At 33.9% G+C, this 27,125-nt stretch overlaps 1 protein-coding gene across 1 annotated transcript in view; it reads right to left on the reverse strand.

Annotated features, from left to right (window-relative positions):
* Positions 1–27,125, reverse strand: part of LOC129219279 (L-aminoadipate-semialdehyde dehydrogenase-phosphopantetheinyl transferase-like) — a 43,787-nt gene that overhangs the window by 13,397 nt on the left and 3,265 nt on the right. Inside the window, exon 3 of the mRNA XM_054853617.1 lies at positions 20,799–20,920. Coding sequence (XP_054709592.1) covers positions 20,799–20,920 — 122 coding nt within the window. The remainder of the gene's footprint in view (positions 1–20,798; positions 20,921–27,125) is intronic.

The following is a 27,125-nucleotide window of genomic DNA, read 5'->3' on the forward strand; positions in this document are numbered from 1 at the left end:
CCCTTAAATATATAGACTTTTGCGTTGTTGAATGTGATAAATAAAGCATATTTTATGCTCTTACAATAAAAATTATGGAAGTGTGACACACTTCTTTCTCTTTTTGAACGTTTTCCCTAGTGCTCCACATTGGATAGCGTTGCTTTCTTTGGTAGATTTTTCCCCTTCCCCGCATGTCCGTGGCGGTAATTTTACGGCTTTTGGCGTCTACCCTCTCTTCTATCCTCCTTGATTGCAGCTGAAAGGCTTTATACCACAGTGTCCCCTGGGTGTACTTATTACACAGGTGGACAGTCTTTGCAATCCCGGCTACCTGAGTGTGTTTTTCTAAGTTCTTGTAGAATCAATGAGATGAGATAAGATAAGAACTGGAATTTGGGAGCGGATCCCGTGTGAAAAAAATTCAAATAAACGAAAAAAGCAGGTGTAAAAACAGGAGTAATTGAACTTAATGACTTGTACAAGACTCAATGGATTCACATTGATTGATTTAGTGCCTCATACCCTTTAGTTCAAACCAGTAAATAACTGGGAAAATTGAATGCATGTGGAAACCCTTCCAATGGGGTCTTAATCACCGGATATTGGTCATGAAACTGTTGAAGTTCTGCACTTGACTTGCATGCAAGTAAACTACAATTTTTATTACGGCGAGTAAAAGAAAAATACATTGGCACAAAATACTAAAAAGATGAAACAAGGAAGGTATGATAATTTTTATGTGTCTTTGTTCAAATGGTTATTTGATACTTCTGGCCTCTATGCTCCTCCTGCCTGGGGTATTATATTTTCCAGCCCTGATCTATAAATTTTGGGCACCGCTGTAAGAAAATATTGGGGTTCCTCCCCAGAGACCAACAGTGTATTATACTTGGAACGTTAATAAGTCTTAGGGCTAATTTTTTTTTTTTTTTAAATTTCTGTGGCCATTGGGCACTTTAAGAACATGCCCCCCCCCCCCCCTTCCATATTGCGGGTATGCAGATTCAAACCTGATAATATTACAGTGTAGAATATTCAGACATGAATTTTTTTTTTTCTCTCAAACAAGTAAGAGATTTATGACTTTTTTTGCTTTCCACAGAAATGAGGAAAGGCATACTGTGTTCATTTACCACTTTTGATTCTTACAATAAGCCATAATAATTAAGATATTGAAACTAGTACTTCAGAAATTTTTAGGAACTCCTCAACTTGTTTTTATTTCTGAAATTTCTATTCAGTTCTCTTCAGTTTGTCGATAATTCTGAAATTTAGTGTACCATAGACTTTCATAGCGCAGACTACGTCACTGACATTTTTAGGGGAGAAACTTAAGAAAGTTTTGGTTTCTTTTCTTGTGTGTGGGGAAAGGGGGAGCACCCATATAGAGGGGCAAGTGGGGACTCAAGTCCCCCTCCCTTAGAAATTGGAACTTCCTTGCTTTTAGTATTTTTTTCTTTGCAAAAATGTAAAAACATTTCTTCTCCAGCCATTAATGAATAATTTATTCAAAATGTCAAACCTAAATAACTCTAATCGGTACTGAAATCGGTTTCTGTGGGGAAAATATCTGAGCCACCCCTTAAAATTTTGCATATGGGCGCCCATGGGGGGGGGGGAGAATCCATAAGTTGTGGGAGCTCCGCATCATTTCAGGGGGTACCACCGCTTTTTGGAACGATGGACGCTTCTTGTTTTTTTTTTCCTGAACATTCTTTCTTAAAGCTCCCTCTTTCTTTCTTTTTCGGTTTCCAGTAAAGCTCCAGGAGAGCCTGCAGGTCTCATTCACTCTCCTAACATCATTGCAGATCGTTTAAAGTGGAGGTTTTTTTTACTTCCAATTAGTAAAATTTTTCTAAGGAAGTCCTGAACTCCATTCTTTTTCTTAAATTAGTCAAAGATGGCCTAATTGCGTATTTTGGACTTAAATGTCGAAAAATTTCTAAGGAGAATAAGGAACCACATTCCCTCACGTAACCAAACGCGACAAGCAATTGAATATTTATAGCTTCATTTTCGGAAAATTCCTCTGGAGAATCTTTGAACCCCTTGACCTTATAATCGAAGATCACCTAACAGGGCCGGACTGGGTGGTCAACAGGGCGCGGGAAGGATGAGTTGAAGGGCGCCAATTTAGCCCCCATAATATCAAAGAAATTAAAATTTAGTGCGGACTTTTTAAGGGGAAAAAAAGCATTGAGAAGTAAATAAAGCCCCTTTTTTTTGTTACAGAAAATGTCGAAACGAGAAGTCATATTTTTTGCGAGTTCAAAAATAGTTGGAGAGACCTCCTCCCTCCCAAGAGTGTTGGCACATCCTCTTTTACTGATTACCCCCTAGAAAGAGACCCTCCCTAAAAAAAAGATAAAGATCAAGAACCACCAAAATACCCCCTGAAAATTTGAAGAATGCCGGGAAGCGGTTGTGGTGAAATATTTTCTAGTTTCGAAGAATGAGAAGTTTTGCTAAATTTTTCCCAATAGGCACTTTTTCCGAAAATTCATTACTTGCTTGTCTTTCCTCAGAAATGCATCATTCACTAGTTCAATAGCATTAAGAGACAACACCTCTTGCCGTGATACTTTTTTTTGTGTGTGTGTCAGTGTGTCTCGATTGAATTTTTTTCTTTGGTATCCATAGGCGGATTTACGGGGGTGCCAGGGGGTGCGCCGCACCCCCAAAATTTTTCGTCGGGTTTTGAAAAAAAAAAGTAATTTAGTATATTTCACCCAGAAACGCAGTTGGGAGAAAAAAAATTCATAGCTGCTATACTCAGAGCTGCCAACCTTTGAAAATCCAAAATCGTAGCTGCATTTTGCGGCGGGGGTGGGGGGGGGAGGGAGGGGGGGGCGTTGTTTCGGAATCAACAGTGATAAATTGTCAACAGTACAATGAAGAAAAACATGATACTTAATGAATTTCAAATATAATACAGCAAGTATTAATACGGAATAAAAGATTTTATACTGAATGTTTTAAGATGATAAATTCTTGATTATTTGCTGTACCTTTCACCCGGTCGGCATGTCTTTTTGAAGTAACATCACGACCACCATTTTCAATTGAAAAATAGCTATTGCGAATAGTACATCTTACATAAACCGTCTTTAAAGATGAAATAAAGAATGGCCAAGTGCTTTTATATTCTTCGCGATATTTTTGGCAGTTTTTCCGCTTTTTTGCCGAAGAACTGACTGCATGAAAACTAAACCAGCAGCACACATCTAGAAGTTTGATTTTCTGAACTTACCGATTTAGTTTTCATGCAGTCTGTGATTTTTTTGGCAGGGGGGGAAGGGGGGGATTCTTGGGTTATAAATTAAAGAAACAGAAAATCGTTATTTTTGGACCCGCTTTCGTAGCGTCGTAGTTTTAATCTGTAATTCGTAGAAACTACGATTTTTTCATAGCAGTGGGCAGCTCTGGCTATATTAGTAAATTTACTTGAATCTAGTGTATCACCACAGGTCACTAGGGCGAGAAACACATAACTGTGCTTAAATTAAGAACTAAAGTAATTTTATCGATTTGAAAAAAAAAAAAAAAAACGTAATTCACATAATTTTATGCAAATAAAGAAATTTTTCAATCAATTTATTGTTCAGTGCCGTGTTATTGTATAGAATAATTGCATGTTTTGTAATTGGGCGTTTATTCGTACATCAATACATCAATACCAACTCTTCTATTTTGAAACAACTATTGCTAATTAAGTCCAAAAAAAAAAAAAAACATGACTGTTTCAACAAACATCATCAATAAACTCTACTCTGAAATCAACTAAAATCCAACATTTTTAAAGTAAATTTACAAAAAATTTTGAAGGAGGACTCCCGGACATTTTGCTGCAGTGGTGCATTTTGGGAGGAGGAGGCACAAGACTGGTGACCCTCCCCACAAAATGATGAGTTGATGTTTTTTAAAAAAATATTTTTAATTACTGAAGAGAGGAAAATATCTCATATTGGGAAAAAGCAGTTATTTTAAGGAAAAAAAAAAGAATATAGGGGAAAAAATCCTAATTTCTTTCAAAAGGAAATATTGACATTTAAATTTTTCAACAGCTTCAGATTATTGGCGGCGAATTGTGTGCCTCCTCCTCCCCCCTCCTCGCACAATCCTCTTTCTTTCCTATCTCTCCGCTCCCCCCCCCTTTTTTTTTTCATTTTTCTATTAGTCCTCAAAATTTTTCTTCTCCGGAGCCCTCTCTCCAGCCGAAGTTATTACAGAGTATCTCAAATCTCGTTTCCTGGGCTTCACTTTCGCAAAATTTCCAAGGAAGATCCTCTAATCACCAGAAAACATCAAAATCGTTTACAATTGCGTTTTTGAAGCTTCATTTTTTTAAAAATTGCAGTGTCCCTAACGTTACCAAATATGGTCTTACACTCATGTGTTTAAAACTTCAATTTTGGAAAATATTCGAACAAGGGTCTCTACTCTAATATCATCAAAGATTGTTAATATTTTGGTTTTGAAAACTACTATATCGCAATATTTAAGTGGGAGAATCTTTTGGGACAGTAGCCTTCGAAATCCTTTTTTTAATACCATGGAGTATTGCATAAGGACTTCATTTTTAGGACTTCAATTACGAAAATTTTCCGGTTGAGAGCTCCAGAACACCCTGTCGGTAACATCATCAAAAATTGTCCTCCATATCGTTTTTGGAATTTTAATTATGAAAAACTAAAGAGGTAGTGTGCGTATTTCTATCTGTTTTTCATAAAACCTTTTGGAGACAGTCCATGAGTCTCATTCCTAACCCAAACTATAAATCTGGGTTATAAGCATTTATAAGACTTAAATTTCTAAAAATAGCATTGGAGCCCCACGTACCTTTATTGCCCCTAAAATATCACCAAGAACTGTAAAACTGGGTTTTTCCAAAATTACTATTGAGAATTTTTTCTGGGGCGTAAATCCCCCTTCCAAACTAGAAACTGGATTCACCCATTGTTAATCAAATCTAACAACATGCTATCTAACAACATCGACTTTCGTTTAAGACTTTTTCCGCAGTTTGAAATGTTAAGAATTGCCGATCCCCTAATGTTACTAAATATGGTTTTTTAGACCTAAAAGTGCGCTCCTCCCTAAAATTATTTTCTGATTTCGCCACTGCCTTGTCCCCCCCCCCCCCAGATCCCTGTTATTGTTGCACCCCCAAAATTTTCGGCCTAAATCCGCCTATGCTGGTATCTGCAGTTGTTTTAAAACATAATGCTGTCATTTTGTAACATAAATTTGTCGATTCTCTAAGCTGACAAGGTTTTCTCCGTGCGATCAAAATTCATGCCCAGGTTTGTTTGTTTTTTTCGTTTTTTCCTGCATATGCTAGTTTGTAATTTTCGACAAAATGCTTCTGCAATCCAAAATTAAAAAAGAGTTGTACATCGCGTTTGACACTGTTGTCCGTTTTCAAATATTGTTGTAAAATATTTTTTGTTTCACTTTATTTATCATGCTAAAGCTCAAAAAGAATAAATTTAAAAAATAATTTCATTATAAGGTTTTTTTTTTTTTCACTGTTAAAAATCTTTGCATCTCTGCATGGTGTTTTTTTAAAGCATTTTAGCTATGCAATTACTTTGAGAGTAGAAGCGAGTGGTAATGCATATCAGGCCATTACTAGTTTCTATAAATGTACCTGCATCAAAAAAAAAGTATGTTTCTGAATGAATAGCAATGCAAAAAAGGCATTCAGTCATAAAGGGAAAACATGATTTTACAAATTCAGTAAGACAAGAAATATTATAATTTATCAAAAATGAAAATTACTAAAGAGTAATTAACATGAAGAATTCAGTGTGGATATAACATGAGACATTACACTAGTGATTAATTATAATTTCAGTCCTCAAAATCAAAAGATTATTCGAATTATGTTTACTCATTTGTTCTGCACTTATAGTATAGAGTGGAGTCCTGACTTACGCGAGTGATGCGTTCCAAGACTCCTTGCGTAGGTCAAAATTTTGTTTTGTAGAAAAATGTAAACATATATATATATATATTTTTAACATGTCAAATTTTTCTAGACACTACTGAACACCCCTTAAACTGATTTAAAGTATTCCTCTACTATACTTACAGTTTATTAATAAGGAACTGAACTTTTACTGTTTTTAAAAAATAAAAAAAGCCGTTTTATCCTTACTAATAATAAAGCTGAAAGTCTCTCTGTCCGGATCTCTGTCTGTCAGGATCTCTGTGACGCGTGTTATACTTTAAAAGTACATATAGCAAACGAGCATTTTGAACATTTCTATTCAATTTTATGATTTTGTTGCCTTAAAATTTCGAAAACTTTTTCAGTGTAAAATTTTGCTTTTGAAAACTGACGCGACCTAGAAAGAACCATCTAAAAATGAACCAATCATATTAAAAAGAGAGGGAGAATGAAAGAAATAGTTTAGCAGGCTTGATCTTAATCCTTTTTACTGTTTAAAATAATAGTTTTCAATTGAGAACACAACACACTTAAATTTTATCTTTCAACTTATTGTTTTTTTAACTATATATAATGTGAAAATTTTTGCAATATCATCTATTTGTCATTTCGCAACTCATAGATAATTCTATAATTAAAGATTACACATGAAGAAAAATATTTTCGCAATAAAAAGACAATGAAAACTGAAACGAGTAACCTGCTGTTGAAAGATCCTTGACTTGTATCCAATTTGGCTGCCGCTTCAAAATCACTCGTTCACTAATGCTAAAATCTGATCCAAAATGACTCTTCGATTCATGTAAGGAACAGCAATTAGATCTCTGTTGTTTAACTGCATAAAAATTATGATAGTTATCCTCTCTTGTCCAACAAAAATCCGTTGCTACGAATCCTCAAGCATCGCAGATCCTTATCCATAAAAAAGCATCTTAAAAGGCGTCATTTAAAGCCATAAAACAAGTGTGTGTTCTACATATATGCTCCCTTTTTTCTGCTTACCAAAAGATAGTTAGTAAAAAGCTCTTGTACAGTACAAGTGCTTCGAAAGACCCTCATAAAATGCTTTAATGGTTAGAATCTTTAGCTTTCATTCTGTGAAAGAAAAAGTGCTCTTCATTTTTAAGGCTTTATACTATCCTGATATGTGTAGAACTAACTGCAGATAGAAAATGAATAAGGTTATTTCGATATTCTCACATTACATTTCTAATATAGTCTTTCTTGACTCTTATTAATATTTGTAATACCAGTGGCGTACCTAGCATGGGTGACACTCGGAAATTTTTACTGGGGGATAATATACAAAAGACAAATAAAAGCTATAAATGCTTTTTATGTAACATTCCCTAAAGGCATGTGTGCGTCCAGAGATCAACAAAGGAGAGTGCCTGTGAAGTTGTTGGCTCTGTAATTACTTTAAACGTATATCTCACACAGGGAAAGAATGGGCTTTCAGTTTTTTCCCCCCTGGTATAAGAGGTTACTACTAGGTCTAAGTATTGACAATATGGACTTAATTTTGAGTATAGTAGTATGTATTAATTCCATAATGTGGTGTGTGACATATTGGGGTCCGGGCGGTTCCACCCCCTTTACAATTTTCAAATTATAAGTCTTAAAAATGCATTTCAGCTTCATATTTTTCAAAAACTTGCAATTTCACTTTGAGTGTCACCCCTCAGACAGGTCAAACCCGGAGCGGACAACCCCTCCCCCCTTCGGCCCCCTTAATAGCAACATCATTAGTAATACCTTTGCGTTTTACTTATTAATGACATCGCTTTTTCAAACTCAAACTTTGTTTCGCTTATAACGAATTGTATTGTTTCATTCATGAAAAATTTATTAATAATAACCTTCACAAGTCAGCAGGATAGCGAGGGGGGGGCGATTATCGAGCTTCATCTGAAGGAAAACACAGATTCCTTCAGATGTTCCCAAAATGGTATAAAGGCAGCATAAAATGTAATAATGTAATGATTTTATGCAGAAATTCAAATATAAATATTTTTAAGGGTTATTGTAGCTTACACAAGGGCGACAACCCCTCACCACCAGGGCAATGGCGAACTCCCTCGTCCAAACGCTATGCAGCGTCCCCCCTCCCGAGAACATGACCTCCAAAATGAGATTTAAAAAATCTCTTAAGTTACCCTCCCCCCCCCAAAAAAAAATCAATGCCAAAGGTTATGCCATGACCCCCTTCCTTTGTGCACAGCTCTGGCTAAAAAGGAAGTGAAGGAATTAAATCCAGTTACAAAAACTGGAATATGTTTTGAACACAAAGCTTTCGAACGAAGGATCTTGAACTTCTGTTATGATTTTAATTGACAAAGCTTAGTTTAAAATCGAAAAATGTTTTATCTTTAAAACTGCTCTGTATCTTTATTGTTTAGTCCAGCAATTCCACAAATGTGTCCCGAGAAGACTAGCTTTCCTCCTGGACCACTTCGAAAATTTACTATTTTTTCTCAACTAATTTAAACTTTTGTAGTAAATTACTGTAGTAAGTTTTGTAGTAAGTTGTGATTCCTATTCCGGGCTGATGAGTGCTAAAAAGCATGAAACTGCAGTCCTTGGATGGAATAACTGAGCTGGTGGTATATTTTAAGTAATTTAAACTTATTATTTATGAAACTTTTTTCCTTTTTTTTCTTTTAGAGCCTCTGCAGTATAAATAAGGGCTATTCAATGCAGATACACGACTATAGTATTTATTTTTGACTGTCAGCTACAAGTCATACTTTTATTGTGGGATGGGCGCTATGCGAAAATCTTAGTTCCAAAAAGGGCGCGTTGACTCAAAATGTCTAGGAATCAACGTACAGTCTTGTTCTCGTTTTTTTGTGAAGCTATAAAAATTGCGACAGCTGACTTGACCATAGATATGTGCTGTCACTTTCACCCTCACACCCTTTTTTTATTGGGGAATCACCATGGGTCCGCTTTTGTCCTCAGAACTGAACCTTGAAGCAAAAGATAAGCCACAAATGTTGCCCTGGGAGCAGACTGTTTACGAAACGAGAGGGGACTAATTGCTTTTATTGGGGGCAATAAAAGGGAACGTTTATACAAATAAGAAGAACATTGCTTTTGCATGTGAAAATATTCACATCCAAAATCATTTCTTGGTTCCACATAATTTATTTCCATATTGCTAAAACATTGTTTTGGAAAATAAGAAAAGAACAGAAGGGCGCCTTTCGAGAGGGCGCACCGGGAAAAGTCCCGGTGAAGTCTATGGCCAGTCCGGGCCTGTCACCTAAACTTCGAATTTTGGAACTTAATCCCTTTTCAGAGACTTCTTCCCCATAAGGCCTAAAAATGTAGAATTTTATATCTATTTTTCAAAAACATTCCCGGGGGAGATCCCCTGGACCCCCTACAGTGGGTTTGTCCTGCATCAGAACCCTCATCCCCCCCCTACAAGGTCAATCAAAAGAAAAGATTTCAGTTCAGAACAAATAAATTAACAAATATGTCTTTAATTGATGTTGTAAAAAAAATGAAAATTGGGTTTGACAAAGAGTAATGATAAAGCAAAAAACTCAAGATACATTAATTTTTAGATTAAAATGTAACAATAGTTTTGCTGCTTCCAAGTTAAAAGAAAAAAGTAAAAGGTGGGGCTTAGAGCAAACAATTTTCAAATATTTTTGGGTAGAGGGGCAACAGACCTCACCCTCAGGTGGCCCCTTTCCAGTACCAAGCCGACCACCTCAGAAGGAGCCAGTCCAGGCCCGACTTCTTTTGACCCCCCACTTTTTTGGTGCATCACATGGATTTGCAGACAAAAGTGTCCCTTGGTACAGTTTTCCAGGTCATTTCTTTGCTTTTCAAATTCAAACATCAAGTTTGAGAAATTTCCTGACCTTTCCCTCATTTTTTGAAGAGAAAATGACTTCCAAATAATTCCAGGTTTTCCTGGAACATACAAACCCTATGTTATGAAAATCCAGAGACGGCAAGTTTCTTTCCTATTATGCATTCATCAGTTTGGAATGGTCAATAAACGAGCTGGAGGCTGACGTCCTCATATTAAAATTGAGATTTTCTCAAAATTAGTAACTAAAATTAGTAAAGGACACCAGCGAGCGTTGGCATTCAGTGGTGAGCCTTTACTTGTAAAATAGAGGTAAAAGTTTTTGTTACAAGCTGTAAGTTAGGTATTTAAAGCAGGGTTAAAGCAGAATTACAAGCATCTACTGATAGCCTGGTTATGACATGCAGAGACTGGTTTCATCCATGTTATGGACACATCACTCTGGATTGACCCAATAATAAAACAAAGAAGTTAACAATTTGACTGTGCTGGCAGTGGTGGCTCGTAGGAGGGGTTTAGGGAGCCCGGGTCCCCTCACTTTTTCACACAACACTTCATAACTTTTTTTTCTCTTTTTTCCTTTTGTGCCTACCGGCTTGAAATTTAAAAAAAAAATGGATTTTATGTGTGCGGTGAGGGGCAGGAAATATTTTTTAAATTTTACTTTGCTGCATTTTTCTCCTGAAATCAGGGGGTAAAACTGTTTGGAGGGACAAAAATACTGACTTTACTGACCAAAATTTATAAAATACTGACCAACACTTACTAAATACTGACCAAATACTGACTAAAGTTTTAAAATTTAATAAACTTTGGCGGAACAAAAAAGAGTATCATACTTAGTGAAATAGATTATTTACAATGTGCAGCAACGTAATGTAAAGTGAGAATATACACATATTAAATACTCCTGAAAAAGCTATAAGCGAAATTTTTTACCTTAATATGTATAAATACACAATTTTACTTTCGGTAATAATTATGGCGTTTGTATGAATAAAATTGTTCATTGTAAACCGCATTTGTTATGCTTGAACTTCATTTTCTCTCATATGCACAATTTGTATGACTTTTGAGGGTATCCTGTAGGTTGAAAAGTTGAAAACTGCGATTTCGCATCCAGAGGCCAAAAGTTAGTTGAAAACAAGTAACAAGAATTTGTCAGATCCTGATCATAAGAATGATGAATTTTTACTGCAACCAGGAAAATACATTAATTTAAAAGATCGTTCAAATGTTGAAAATTTTACAAAATTAAGAAAAGTTTTTCATCATCAATCACATTACTTTTTCTTTTAAAACTACAGCAAAATTACCTTAAAAAATTCTGAAATCAAGAACAAGAGACAGAAGGTAAAGTGTCTATAAATTGTACATTCAACAAGATTCATTTTTTAATTCAAACACAAGAAGTTCCGTCCAGAACTAAACAAGCCTACTTTCTCGTATACCAATATCGACTTTCTTGTATCTGATCAATATTCTCAAAATTAGCTAAAATCGAAAATTATTTAAAAAATAATTTTTTAATATTTTAAGCTGATATCTAGAAATAAAATATGCCTTGCTCATTAAAAGCATAAAAATAAATAAATGAGCAAATGAAGTAGCAGCACCTTTTAAACGAAGTAGTTAAGGGGCCATTCATTAATTACGTAAGGAGGATTTTGATAAATTTAGACACCCCCTTCCCCATGTAAGGGTACATAAGATTTTTCAACCCCCCCCCCCCCCCCGCCCATTTTTACGTAAGATTCCATTTTGTTTTCAAAATAATAAAATAACGTATCTTGCATCACTGGAATTGTTATTAAATTCACTACTATTAAATTATTTTTAAAAACCTTTTTGCATATACAGGGGTAGAAGTGGATAACTTGCAACATATAAGACATTTTCCACGAAAAATATAGGAACAAATATAGGACATGTTTTAGGAATAATTTTGTTCAAAAAAATAAAGAGTACATAGTTCATATATATTATCTAGTTATTCTTGCACTATATTATCAATGATTTCAATAAATCATACTGCAAACATTTAAAAAAATATATAAATAAATAAATAAATAAAAATTATATCATACTCAGAATTAGTTTCCTGAGTTCTTGAAAGAATAACTTATAAAAAAACTTATATGTTTCATCCCTCATTTTAAAAATCTTGAGCCCTTTTTAGGCTTTGGCCTGAGCCAACAGGTGTCTTTTCTCCCCCCCCCCCTCCTTGTGCACGCCCCTGCTTGGAAAAAAATAGGTAAGAATGGATTTTACCACCTTCCCAAAAGTAAGGGTATGAAAAGATTTTTCCAACTATTCTCCCCTTGAAACCCTTACAAAATTAATGAATGGCCCCTAATACAATTCTTTTCATCAAAAAAAAGTCTTTATCCACTTTCAAAAAGAAAAAAAATTATAATAAAAATATAATAAAAATAAATAAAATTAAATTTTAAAAATAAAAAAAAAACAACTTTTAACAGACGCCTACTCTCTAAATATTCGCAACAAAAAATCACTTTTGGCATAGGTAATTTCTTAAATAAGGATTTAAATCGGTATCAATGTTAAAATATTTTAAATTTCTCAAAAATACCCTTAAAATAGCCAAATTTGATTTTGTACGTCAAACTCTCTGGAAATAAGTTTGTTCAAAGGAAATCTCCTTTTTAGTTTGAGATTTATACCTTTCTTACAATTTTCACACAGGTGCTTAGATTTTATTTTTGGACCATTGGAGAAAAAAGGGAATGAAGTACCTTCTCCTACATTTTTTGAACAAGAAATGTTTTTTTCAATGGTGGGAGAGGGGGGGGGGAGGCGATCAGACAGACGAAAATACACACATTTCCCCATCTCAATGCCTTACTTTCAAAATTTTTATTTTGCAGTTTTCATTAATTTTTATTTATTTGACAATTATTTATTTAAAAGAATTTTTTCACAATAGACTAGTAATATATTTTTATTCTTATAAAATAATGCAAACTTTACTAGGTTGACAAAATAAAGTTGCAGTATTGGCAATATCTCACTTTTTTGGCATTTTATAAAGTTTATAAGGCAAATGGGAAAAATATCACTGCCAATATTTTTCTAAAAATGAATATGCAGGCAAATTAGCAAAAAAATACTGACTTTACGGACTAAATTTTGGAAAACTGACAAATACTGGCCAAGATGAAGAATACTGACTTGAACTGACTTTTACTGACCAGTTTTATGCCCTGAATGCGTATTGTAATATTCTCAACTTTTCCTTCAAGAAAAATCGGTGTGAAGCCGACCGATCACCAGGGCCAAATTTAGCTCCATGCTGTCCTTAGGCTGATTTGAAATCTGCCACTCCCTGCCCCCTAAAAGAAGCAAAAACTCAAAAGCATACAAAAAAGTGCTCCCGAAATTTAAACTGTTAAGCTTATGAAGAAATGATGATGATTCACATTCAGGGACACCCCGATGGGAGGCTACAATGATCTCCCAAAAAACTCTTCTGCAAATTTTGCCAACAATTCAGAAAATTTAGAGACAATATTGCAACAAATTCTTTTTTCTTTAATTTTTAAGTTTGTTTTTTAATGGTACCTAACGTTCCTTCTCATTAGATGTTATGTGCATATATATGACATGCGTGTAAGTTCGTTTTTTATCATTCAATAAAATTAGAATTTTCCTCCTCCCAAAAATTTTAGTTTGATGCGCCTCTGTTTATATTGTTTAATTTTGTACATCGTTCATGGCTCAAGTACTGCTCGGGCAGGTTATCAAGCGATTCACAAAAGACCAACTAAAACAATGTTTACAATATGTGTATTTATTTAAATTCAATTAATAGAGCATAGTTATTTTTTTTTTTTCATAAAACATGTTCTGTTTAATTCTTTGAAGTTTTAAAATATTTCCTTATAATGGCAACGCAGATGAATTACTAAAAAATGATATAGACTTGAGTTAGACTCATAGGGGAAAATATAGTGTTAGAAAATGGGGAGATAAAAGAGTAACTGAGATTTGTTTCGAATGCTAAGTATGTTAGTATGTTTCACATAAGACAGCATCTTTATTTTCAGAAAAAAATAACAAACTTCTTTTTTGTTTCATTATTTGTTATCGCTTGCTCAAAAAGAAATTTTGTTTTCAGAAGAAAAAAAGACGGAAAAAAAACTGATTACATTCTGATTTAATTCTGTTATTTTTTTTTTAAAGTTACCTATAAGTGCTCTTTTGATCAAAACTGTGTTTTGAAATCGAAACTCTAGCATATTTATTTAATATCTATGTAGCTGAATCTTTGATGAACACTGAACTTTAATTTATCGTGCTTTAACCATTTTATAAGTTGTCATCTTTATTTAAGATATCTAATCCCAGAAATAACACTAAGATATCTTACTGTTGCTCTGAGGCGACAATATCACGTTTAAAAAAAATTTTAAGACTTTTTTTTTTGTTCTTCTGTTTTTAATTTAGCATGTTTCCTTTATTTAAAATCAGCCTTTTTCGCTGGTCACTCAATTTAATTTACTTCCGAGACTTAATATTAACAGAAAACAATTTTTAAATATTAATAATGTAAAAAAGAAAACAAACGTCAATCACTCAAGAAACCAGTACTGAATAAACTTTAGCATCTTTGTCAAGCTCCAATCTTGTTGTGACTTCTAGATAAACGCAACAACACTTTCTGAAATTGGCACCCGCTTTTCGTCTTCACTTAATATTTTAAGCTGACCAATTACCATGACTGAAAAACATTTGATTTTCATAAGATGTGTAAAAGTAATCATTATTAAATTACAAGAAAAAAATGTGTCTGTGAAAAATAAAAGAATGCTAATATTTTACTTCAAGAATAAAGAATCCATTTAAAAAATGTGTGGTTAAAGCAAAATTTGCCACCCCTGAAACTTTTGCTGCCCTAGGCAGCTGCCTACTCTGTTAATTGAGAAATTGGGCCCTGCCGATTATTAACACAAGACATTTGTCCCAGGGCATATCCATTTTCCCTTTTTCTCCAGAGCATTGTTAGAATTCACCCAACAGAACTTTCTCTGTAGCTCGGAGACGATATTGTTTTCTATGGTGGTAATGTTTTACGTTCTTTAGAACTTCCTCTCTCAAGTAAAAGAAAAAAAAATGCATACGTGTTTTTCCCGTCCCTTTTTTTCTCCAGTTATAAAGGTTATCGCAAAAAGTCACGTTCGTTACCATTTGAAGCTCTGAATTTAAACAAGCTTGAACCCTTCAACTCGGATTAAAAAATGCTGTTTCCATTTGCGTACGGAAACTTTACTAGGCAAGTTGAATTTTTACATTAATTTATTTTATATTCAGTCTTAAAACTGAAAGAAATCTAATTGAAAAGTAACTTTGAAACTCGATAAGGGTCAAATTACCTCTAACTTTGACGGATGTCTAGTCTTTTTCAACAACAAGAATATTCGGCAGGTATTACTCTTCTTTCTGAGCTTTTTGAGGTTTTTTTATGCATCCTACAACCCCTCTGCTTCTAGCAAAAGAGCATTTTGCTCTTTGAAACTTCTAAAAACGGATCTCTGAGAAATATAATACGGCAGAAGAGATTTTAATTCAAAAAAAAGAATGATATTTGGGTAAATATTAACTTCTTTTAAAAAGAAATCCTTGAATTAAACATTTTCAATAGTTTCAGCTAGTTGCCGCTCCCGCCCTCGTTTTATTCTTCCTTCTTTTTACAAGTTCGTCTGAAAAGAAAAGAGTCTCTCTTCCAAATCCCCCCCCCCCGACAAAACCATTGCAGAACATCTCAACTTTCATTTACAGATCTTTAATTTCGAAAAAGTTCCATGTAAAAAGTCTCTGAATACCTTACAACATCATTTAAAATTGCATTTGAAAATTGCTTCAAATTGTGATCTTGGAGCTTCAATTTCGAAAGATTGCTGTCTCTAACATTACCAAATATGGTCCTACAATCATGTTTTTAAGAGTTCATTTTCAGAAACTATTCAGGCAAGGGCCCCCGAGCTGCCTTCCTTTAATATCATCAAAAAATGGGTTTTTTAAAGAGTCACTTATGAAAAATTTAAGTGGAAAAGTCCTTGAACCCCCTCTTCATAATATCATAGAATATTGTGCTTAAGTTTTTAGGACTTCAATTTTCAAAAAAAAATCCAGGGGAGAGCCACTGCCTTCTAGTCTAGAAGGCAGCAGGCTCGGATTGGCCTGCCTGCCAATCTGCCCGAGGGCAGGTGCGCCCTTCCTACTCTTTAAGATGAAATGCAATACAAACGCCTTCGCTGAAAAACAAAATTTAAAAAAAAAAAAAACTTGTCTTGCAAAATCAGAATGAAGTTTTCTACTTGATTCGAAAGCTCCCATACCTTCCCCTCATTTTGAAGTTTCGAAAATTTTCCTCCGAGTCCGGTTTCCCTAATGTTATCGTCTAAAATTTTCCGTCTTTTGAGTTTCAATTTCGAAAAATTGCCGGGAAAAGTTCCTTCTATCCCATCTCCTCTCCCTTTCCGTAATTTTTCCAAAGATGACCAACAAGAGCGTTTTAAAGACTCTTATTTCAAAAAAAAAGTAAAGGGAGATACCTTCGAATCTTCAATCAAAAAGACTGCCTATTCTGCAGCTTCGATTTCGAAAACGTTCTGGAAGAAAGTTTCGAATCGCATTTTTTTCTCCCCTAATGTCATTAAAGATGGACTGCAATAGTGTTTTAAGATTGAAATTAAAAACAATTTCTGGAGATAAGGCCACTAGACTTTCTCTCTTTATCTTCTAACATCATCGAAGTTAGTCTAAAACTGCATTTTTGAATTACATGAACAAGTTTATTATTGTTGGTAGAATCGGTAGAGGCTGCCGTTTGAATGCAGTTGTCTAGGTGTTTGTCAGTGAGTTTTTCTATACTTAGTTTTAATGAATTTCATAGTGGAAAAGTTGAATTTCGTATAGATATGTTGCAGTGCATTTTATAACATAATGACCACTTGACATCAATGTCGCCTAGTGAAAAAAAATCTCTCTCAGAAGATGCGAAATCAAACCACTGGGCGACTTCAGAAATTCGGGATGTACTTATTCATTATTTTTTCTAAATTGCCGTTTTTGGCACTTGATTGAAAAAACTAGTGAAACGTGCTTTCCCCTAAAAGTTAACAAAGATGTCCTACAGTCAAGTTTTTACAATTTCAATAGGAAGTCCACAAAATCTCTCCTCTCCCAAATAAATAAAAATCGTTTAAAATTATGTTAAAAAAATTCCGGGAAAAAGTCACCAAACTCTCTCTCTCTCCACCCCCCAACACATCACAAAAAATCGTCTACAACTGTATTTTTATGACTTTCATTCCGAAAATTTTGCAGGGGAAAGTTCCTCAACTCCCTCTCTCCAATGCCATCGAAGATTGTCAAAACTTTTGAATTTTTGGAGCTTCAATTTCGAAAAAATCGCCGGAATCGAAAACGTTATCGAAAATGTCGTTAATGCGGGCTTTCAATTACATTTTTAGAACTTCAGTTCCGAAAACATTCCAGGGGAGAGCCCTCAATCTCGAGTCCTTCTCCTAACGTCAATGAAGACCCACTAACTTATGTTTTTGAAGTTTCAATATTGAAAATTTGAGGGTTTACTCCGGACTCAATCCCTTCCCTTTACGCTACCAAAGATGGCTAACCATCGTATTTCAAAGCTCCAATTTCCAACAATTTCCGATGGAAAGTTCCACACCCCGTTCCTTCCCCCTATGTCATAAAAATTGGATTACAACTGCGTTTTTGAGACTTCAAGTTCAAAAAATTCTGGAGAGGAGCCCCCATGTCTTTCTTTCCTTCTTTCTTTCCTCATCTTTCAACATCATTCAAAGATTGTCTAAAACAGCGTTTTTGGAACTCCTAACATCGAAAAGTTTCTGTTGAAAAGTTCTGAACCCCATGTCTTCTGCTACGTCATTAAAGATGGTCTACAATTGCGTTTTTAGGAGTTCAATTACAAAAAAAAATTTCCGGGGGCCCCCGAACCCCATGGTTTTTAGTAACACTAAAATTGCGTTTTTGAAGCTATCATAAAACAACTGGGGAGAACTCATGTCTCTCATCTTTTCCTTCAAGAACACAAAGATAGCAAATAATTGTGTTTTCAAAAATATACCCTTAAATTAAAAAAAAATCCGGAACGGGATCCCTAAACCTCCCTTTTACTTGTTAACCTCCAAATAGTCTAAAAATGCGTTCCGAACAAAAATTTTCGGGAGAAAGCCTGCAAACACTCCCTCCTTTGCGCAAATATTAAACAAAACTCAATCAACAAACAAATCCAAAACTATCTTCAAATTTTATTTACAAATGCAATTTTAGTATTTCATTATGTTCGGTACGCAAACTGGTAAAAAGAGATGCCATTTTGTTGCTGCAACCTTTTTTTATAAGGAAAAAAAAAACAATTGAGGACATGAATAACAACTGAAAAAACTTCACGAGTTTTCAAACGAATCAAAAGTTAAAGGGTTTAATTTAGATAATAGATCCAGAATATTAGTAGAAACTCTTTTTTCAGTTTTTTTATTCTTGTGTGTGCGATACTCGAAACACTTATAACTTTCATTCAAACTCTTTGAGCGAAGCACATTACACATTATTCGGGGAAGAAAAAAAAACATGCTACAAATTTTTAACTTTTTAAAAAAATTTATTTTCATTAGTCCACCCTCTCCCCCCCCCCTAATGAATTAAGCAATCGCCCCTCTCAACAGGATGGTCTGGATCCGCCACTGATCGCTCCTCTAAAATGATCGTCTATATCCTTTCCGCGATCCCCCCACCCTCACCCCCATTGGCATGCGCCTTCAGAAAAATTGGGGTATGCGCCTTTTTGAGGACCCAGTCCGACCCTGGAAGGCAGTGAGAGAGTTCCAGAACCCCTTCCTGTAAAAACCTTCTAAGTCTGTCTACAATTGCATTTTGGAACAGCAATTTTGAAAAATTGAAGGGGGAAGGAGGAATTTATTTCTATTTATTTTTCAAAAGAAGAAGAAAAAAAAACAATCGGGGAGAGTTCAGGAGCCACATCCCTTACCCTAATGTCAATAAATATGGCCTATAACCACGTATAAGGCTTCAATTCCAAGTCCCCTGTACCATTCTTTCCCCTAACCCAAAGACCGTGTAAAATTGCATTTTTAAAACTACAAATTTCAAAATTGAGAGATTTGATGAGCAAATCAAATCAATCAAATTGATGAGATTTTTTCCTATTGTGCTTCCATCCCTTAAAAATTATTTCTAGTTGCGCCATTGTTATGTTGTATGTGTGTGTGCATTATCATAACAAGATTATTTTTTATATTCAAAAAATGTCTTCCTATTGCTACACAGAAATTATTACTTGTTTTAAATTGTTGCTCATATAGTTTGTGACAAGTTATCAATAATTTGAAGAAAATAAAAGTTGTTTTTTTTGTCTGCATAAAAGTTCTGAATCTGGCCCACGGGCGCCGGCAGATTTATATGCCGAATGCAAATTGCTAAAAAAATTTTTTAAATAGTCTTTTGATTTATTTATTTTTATTTTATTTTTTTTAATTTAGTTTATCTATTTTTATTTTATTTACTGAGACAGCAAATACTGAGATGTATTTACATCTTTGTTAAAGTTAATCAATTTATAATTTTTGCAAATATCTCTGATAACAATATTTTTGCACCCTTGTAATTCAGTCTGGCTTAAAATAAAATTAATTTTACTCATTCAAAGCAATTAGTTATTAAAAAATTAAAACTAATATTACTAATAAAAATGTTAAGACTAATACTGCTTTTTAAAATTCATACATTTACTTGGAAAAGCCAGGGGGTGAAAGTGCCTCCCTCGCAGCACTGAAAAGCGTACTGGACATAAACGTGAGATTAATAATTTTCGTAATAGATTTTGTAGCGTTTCCCTATCTGATTAATTAAATTTCATTTTTGAAAGTCAGGGGGTGAAAGTTGCACCACCGGGCTGGCATTCATGGACATACAGATAAGCTTAATAGCTTTCGTGATTTACTTAATAGCTTAAGTATTTTGCAGCTTGTCCTATGTTTAAAATGAATTTAACTTTATTTATTTAACTTAAGTAATTATTTTAAGAAAGTTTAAATATTAAAAATGTTTTGTTTTTTTTAATTTCAAACACTGAAGGGAGGGGGCGAGTGCACCCATGATCGGGTCCCCTCACTTTTTCAAGGCACGAGCCGCCACTGTGTGCTGGTTATCATATGGGGTAGCCAGTAATGTTTCTGTTGCGACACTAGCTCAGATATGATAGCCTGTGTCCTAAGGGTTGCCCCATGGAGAGCATCTGAGGCAGTGAGAAGCAAAGGGATGTAATTGGAAAATTAAAAATTTGGAGATAACCAGTACAAAAATAGTATGGGAACCTCTCCTCTGTTTTGGGACACGAGATAGTACTAGTAGCATGGCAGGCAAGGGCGCGCATGAAGGGGGACAAGAGGGGGGCTCGAGCCTACCTTAGAAATTAGAACTTCCTTGCTTTTAGTACTTTTTTCTTTGCAAAAATGTAAAAACATTTCTTCTACAGCCATTAATGAATAATATATTAAAAATGTCAAATTTTAATGACTCTAATCTGTTCTGAAACAGGTTTCCATGGGGAAAATATCCTGCTAAACCATGGAGAAAATATCTGAGCCCCCCACCCCCTTACAATTTTGCTTATGGTTGCCCATGCTAGTAGGTGCTGCTGTATAGCATGATATACAAAAAAAATTCAATGAAAGCCTACCTAGGACATTATCTTTAAACGTGTTTTACTCAAAACTTGAAAATGTCCACTTACATCCCTTTACTTCTCACTGCCTCATTTGTAATTTTTGCTTAGCAGACAAAATGTTAAAATAGTAATGGCAAGCAAAGGGGGTAGCCCTCTAGTATATACTAAAAACTAAACAAATTTGTCCTGAACAATACCAAAATTTAAGCACTATGATAGTGATACAATAATGTTAAACATATTGTAATTAGACAATTTTGCAACTTTGAAAACTTATTTACCCATAATCGAAAAAAACGCTCAAGCTGTTCTTTTTGTAAGCCAGCAGACATAATGTAAGACCATTCGGAGGCAGAAAACTGCTTTTGCATTGTTATAAAAAAATCTTCTATTGGCCTTTTACCTGCAAAACATAATAACAATATTTTGAATAACTTATTTTATTTATTTATTAGCAATAATCAGGGTTGTTTGGTTTAAACCACGTTGGTTTAAACCAAGTGGTTTATTTAAAAAAGCATGTGTTTTTTTTTTCAAAAGTGTTTTTTTTTTCCAATAACTGCATGGTTTTTTCCCCCAAATGTTTGCATGAATTTTACATATTATTGCAAAGAGTAAAATCTAATTTATGCAAAATAACTTGCAAAGCTTTATAGATAAATTATAGATTTAATAAATTTAGAAGATTTTTTAAGGTAATGCAAGTTTGCTAAATAGTTTTTTTTTTTTTAATCAATGCAGCTTTCCTATTAGGTACATAAATATACAAGGAAGACCAACTAACATGGAGAAAAATTCCAAGGAGATCTTTTTTTATTTATTCAATTATTATTTTTCAGTCTTTTGCATTTCAAAATAGTCTGAAAAGCATATTTCAACCAAAACTTCATTTACTACCTAATTTGCTTGATTACATACGATTTATTGAGATAGATTATGTACCATTGAAGCGATGATAATGTATATAAATTTTAACGCTAGAATATGTAAATGACAAGAGAGGAAAAATAACTAAAGAAGTCCAAGAACACTTAGAGTAGGCATAAAATTTTGCTTATACCTGCACACTTTTTGCATCCCCGATAGACGATGCAGAAAAGAAAATATATAATATTATGAAAACAAAATATTTATATAACTCAGTGCTCTTATTGAAAAAAAAAAAAAAATTAATACCAAATTTTCCCTTTTCGAAGAACTTTTTTTTATATCAACATAATAAAAGAAGTCTCATGTATCAATGGTGGATGAATTAATTTTTATGAGTCTTCATTATTAAAATATGTTAAGGTATTTTACTGAGGCTTTTAATTATTTTTTTTTTCTTTGATAAAAAAAAAATTGTATTCCTAAATGCATTAAACCAGGAGAAATAATGTCTATATCGGAAAACATAATGATTTTTTTAAAAACTACTAGTCCTGTTTCTATAATTGTTGTTACTGATACATTAGGTAAATCAATTACATGATTTGTAGTTTTTTTTTTAATCTTTAAACAAAATATGCGTTGATCTTTTGATTTTTAAAGTTCTGTAATGTACATCAGACTTGTGATTCATTTGTAGGTTCTGCAAAATACTTTCCATGTTTAAGAATGCGTGCTTTTAACTTTGCTTTTATTTTTTTATTTATCGTAGATATTTATGATTATGAGGAAATTAATTTACAAGAATTTTTTCTTGGTTATTTGTAGTAGTTAATAATGTCTGAACAGGGCCGGACTAACACTCCGTCAACCCACGCTCCGGCACAGAGCAAAAAAATTCAGGGGCACAAAATTAGCAAATCAAAGTAAGAAAATACCACAACTGAATTTTTCTAAAAATAAAATTTAGGAAGGGGGGAAAAAAGAGGAAAAAAATCAGTAAACAAAATCCAAAAAATAAAAACTATCTAATTCATACATAACTAAACAGTTTTCAAAGTTTCTCCATAAAGAGAAGGGGGGGGGGAGGCAGCGTAAAAAGAATATAGAGAAACGCTTTATAACAGGATAGTGGGAAAATATCTATAAAAAATCCATGTGTAAAATTGCTCATTTGTATTCGTAAAAATTGTTTCTACAACACTTTTTTTAATGCAAAAAAGAGTAACAGAAAGGTGCCTTTTATTCACAGATAAAGAGGGCGCTCCATGAATCCTCCCGTGCATTTATTTTAAACTCGTGCATTTATTTTAAACTCGGTCGTTGCCTGAAAATTGTACAAACTAAGGATGTTAGTTCTTTTGTAATTTTAACTAATTACATTGATTTGAAATCCTTTTACAGATGGAGAATTGTCGGTAGGGCTCCCAAAAAAAAAGGGTGTAAGAGGTGGGGTAACCGCGTCAGTTTTTCTGAGAAGGAGCCCCCCCTCTCCAGAGGGCAATGTCATTCAACAGCAGCGTATATATTAAATTTTTATTTTGGAGGGGGCTAAGATTAAGAGCTTAGGGCACTGTTCCACTTTTCTTTCGTAATTTGAATTTTTTAGAGGGGGAAGCAAGTGACAGATCATGAATTTTTCTAAGGTGGGGCAAAAACTTGATACTGTCATTCTATTTATGATTCTTTATTTAGTTTTCTCTCTCACTTTATGTATTATTAAACATAGAAAAGGGGAGAACTCATAAAACTAAGATAAGTTTAGTACTGAGAAATTCTTCATGTGTAACAGTGCAACTTATGACTTTGAAGCAAAATGGATTTTAATGGCTATTTTAATCCATCTCTGGCTACGTCAGAGAAAGAAAGGACGGAGGTAGAGGGCCTTGGTGAAAATCCCCTGAAAACTTTTTGAAATTGAAGTTGTAAAAACATCCCTTTAGTTGAAACTGAAGTTGTAAAAACATCCCTTTAGTCAGTCGTTCCGGGTATTAAACGAAGGAGGAGGTGTGCATATGGAAGAAGGTTGCTGCCTGGAAGAAATATTCAAAATTGAAGTTGTAACTTTCGGTATATATAGGGAATAGGAGAGGTTTGGTTTCTCTTCGGAACTGTTTTCAAAATTGAAGCTAATTTTTAGGCTATCTTTGATGACATGAGGAAAGCGGGGCTCCTCTGAACCACTACTGAACTCTGACTGAAACTATTCTAAATAAGAAACTTATTTATGTTATCTTTAGGGACATTAAGGGAATTGGGATGACTCAAGACAACTGCCCTGAAATATTTCGACACCAAAGCGCAACTCAAGACGTTTTTGTTAATGATAGTGGAAAGAGAGCCGGTTCCCTCCTAAATGTGTTTTCAAAACTGAAGTCCATTTTAGACTATCTTTCGGTAGGAAGAGTTTGGGGATCCTTGCTTGAAAGGTTTCCAAAACTCAAAAGCACGATTTCAATTTATCTTTAGAGGCATTAAGTAGTAAAGGGCAGTTAGGGATCTCCCTCCAAAATTTTTCATAATTGAAATCTTAAAGATCTTATTTCAGAATTCAGACTAGCTTTGGAAGTAACACTAGGGAAAGAGGGGTATTTCGGGGACTCTCTTCCGCAATTGTTTCAAAACCAATTTCCTAATTACTTAGAAGTTTTTATTATATCCATTTCCTATTGTTACTCCAATGAATAATTAAACCTCCCTTTTAATTTGTGGTGAGGGAAGAGAGTTACAGGGAATAGCATTTTGAGGAGAAATAAAAGGACAAGAGAAGAGCGTTATTTGCTGCCCGATAATGCGCGCCTGTTGAAAGTTTTTAATTCTAAGATTTCTTCTTAAAAGAAGGAAGAATGCTCCCCCCCCCCCCAACATTATTTGTTTTATCTTATTAAAGTACTAACTTCATTTTCCAAACACACATTCTTTTCTTCTCTCTAGTAAGGGCGCTGACCCCTGACCCATCTGGTTGCACCACTGCCTGGTGCCATCTAACATATTATTATCATTATTATTTTATATTTTGGAGATAATAAATTGGAAATTATTTGTGAATAAACTTAAACCAAATAATAATAAGTACCCTTATTAAAATGTTTTTAAAAAGAATTTGAGAGGGCCCTGAGCCCTTCACTCATTTACGCCCTTTGAGTCATTCAAGAACGTCTTAACATTTTTTTTAAATAAATATAATTTTAATTCCAAAACAGTCTTAGGGAGGCTTCCCTAGCTCATAGCTACTGACGCAAGCAAAAATCCTCTAAAATTTGGTTTTTCGAGCTAAAACTTCCTGGGAGAGAATCCCCAAATCCTATTCCTTTACGAAAGGTTATCAATGATGACCTACAACCCGTTTTTAGGCCTTCAATTTCGAATTTTTCTGGAGCAGCCCTCTTAATAAAAATTTCGTTTTTCAGACTGAAATTTAGAATTGTCTAAAATTTTGCGTTCAGGAATTCAACTACTAAATGTTCCAGGGAATAGTTTCCGAGTCCCCTTTTCCTAACATCATCAATGATCGTCTAAAAAAAAATATCACACTTTTGAAATTTCAATTTCAAAGAATTTCTCTGTGAAAATACCAGAATCCATTTCTTAGACAATTATAAATGATATGGCATACAATAAGGCATTTTAATGCTTCAATTTTGAAAAAATTCTGGGGGAATCTCCTAACCTCATCGCACCCAAAAGATCGGCTAAAATAGCATTTATGGAACTAGTAAAAAAAAATTTACGCGAAAGAATCTTCGAACCCCCTATTTCTGTAAGAATAATTGCTCTTATGATGAGAGATATTGCTGGTTTTCGTTTTCTGCATATATTAAGCACTTTGCATGATTTTTGTGCTCATATCAGACCTAGCTGTCTGATGAATATTAACTTGGTAACTCTTTAGCTGTTTTTGAATAGTTGAAATGCTGACTTAAAAAATATTTTTTAAAAGTTTTTGTAAAATCCTCTGAATATCTTCTGTTAATCGTTTTTCGAAACGAAACATTTTCAGTCAAAATTAAGATAAATATTTACATTTAATTATAGGGTAAGCCATTTTTTGCATTGTCGTTAAAAATGTAAAAATTCTATCTCCTTTTATTTGGGGGGGGGGGGGGGTATTTCAATGGAACGTGGTTTTTCACCTTAGCATGGAGAAGTTCAAAAACTAAATCAGGCCCTGATCTGAACTATCGCAGTAAATTAATTCTTTGATTTTTTATAGCAAGGCCCATGTATTTACGTATTGTAATTTTTATAATAGCTAAAGATTTTCAAACAATATTCTCCTATAGAAATCTCTTACTCTTAATTATTTCATTTACTCTTAATTATTTCATTATTTACAAAGAAATTAAGTACAAATATAAATATTAAACATTCCTTAACCCGTTCAGGACGGCAGTTCGCAGATGATAGCGCTCTCTCAGGACAGCAGCTGTTACACGCGGACTGTGCGCACAGGCCGGGGCAATTTCTCCCGCTAAGCCTAATACACAATTTCGGAGTACGCATATATAATGATGGATAAAATGTATACTTTAAGCAGAAATGAAACCATTTTTTAATATATGATAAAATATATCAAAATTTCAATCATAACAAAAAATTAGATGAAAATAATTGATATTTAACAATAAAAATGCAAAATATAATTTTTTTTACAATAACTAAAAGTACCAAAATTAAACAATATATTTTTTACAAAACAGGAAAAATATTTTCGCTTAATATTATAAAAAATTTGAAGAATATTGTAACAATTAATATTTTGAAGCCGCATGAAAAATTTCAAAGCACAGATAAATGAGCATTGAGCATTTTACACTCATACGTAGTGTTATGTCTTTTATTCTGCTTTGAGCAAATTACACATCTCCGTCTAAGTTCTTTGCCTTCTTTTTCAGCGTATGATTTTCGAAAGTAACTACTTGTATGAAGAACTCCAACAAATATAATTTATAGTTGTTTCAATGTGACCCAAAAGATCCATAGATGGATCAGTCATAAATTAAGATATTTCCTCCTTGAAAAGATAATGTGTTCACTATGGCTACCAAATGAACATAAAAGTACAACCCCTTACTAGAATATCTCCCCTCCAATTCCATTATAAATGGATTTGAAACTAGAAAGAGCCACCTCAAAATGAGTATACGTTTCCCGTCTCACTTGCAAACACATGTTTATATTTTCTTTTAAGAAATCCAATAAATCACAGATACTTGACAGACCCCATTCTGACGTGAGAGAGAGAAATACTAATGTAGGGGATTAATCATTTGAACGGGACATGGGGACATGGATAAGTAACGCCATCTAATAGTAAACAATTCGTTCCAAATCCAAAACGCAGATAGGCGTCGTTAGGCCCGCTGCGTACTACTTACCGTAACGACCGGATGCGTTTTTCGTCTCTGAAGAATCACCTAGTGCTGACCCGAAGACGAGTCGTTCGTCCCGAAAGGGTTAACAGTTATAATTAATAAAATCTTCATGATTTTCTTAAAATAAAATTGTTTTTCTTAAAAATAGTGAAAAAAGCAAATAAACCCGGTTTAAACCAAAAAAAAAAAAAAAAAACTGGTTTAAACTTTTTAAAAAAAACGTTTTTTTTATCAACCCTGGCAATATTGTGTACCAACAAAATCATAAGATTTTAGCTTTTGATTTAGTCATTGGAACAATATAATTCCATCCCAAAATGTTAAAACAAATTTTATATATTAATAAATCTAAGCATATATAAATAC

The sequence above is a fragment of the Uloborus diversus genome, chromosome 1, assembly GCF_026930045.1.
Source record: "Uloborus diversus isolate 005 chromosome 1, Udiv.v.3.1, whole genome shotgun sequence".
Lineage (NCBI taxonomy): Eukaryota > Metazoa > Arthropoda > Arachnida > Araneae > Uloboridae > Uloborus > Uloborus diversus.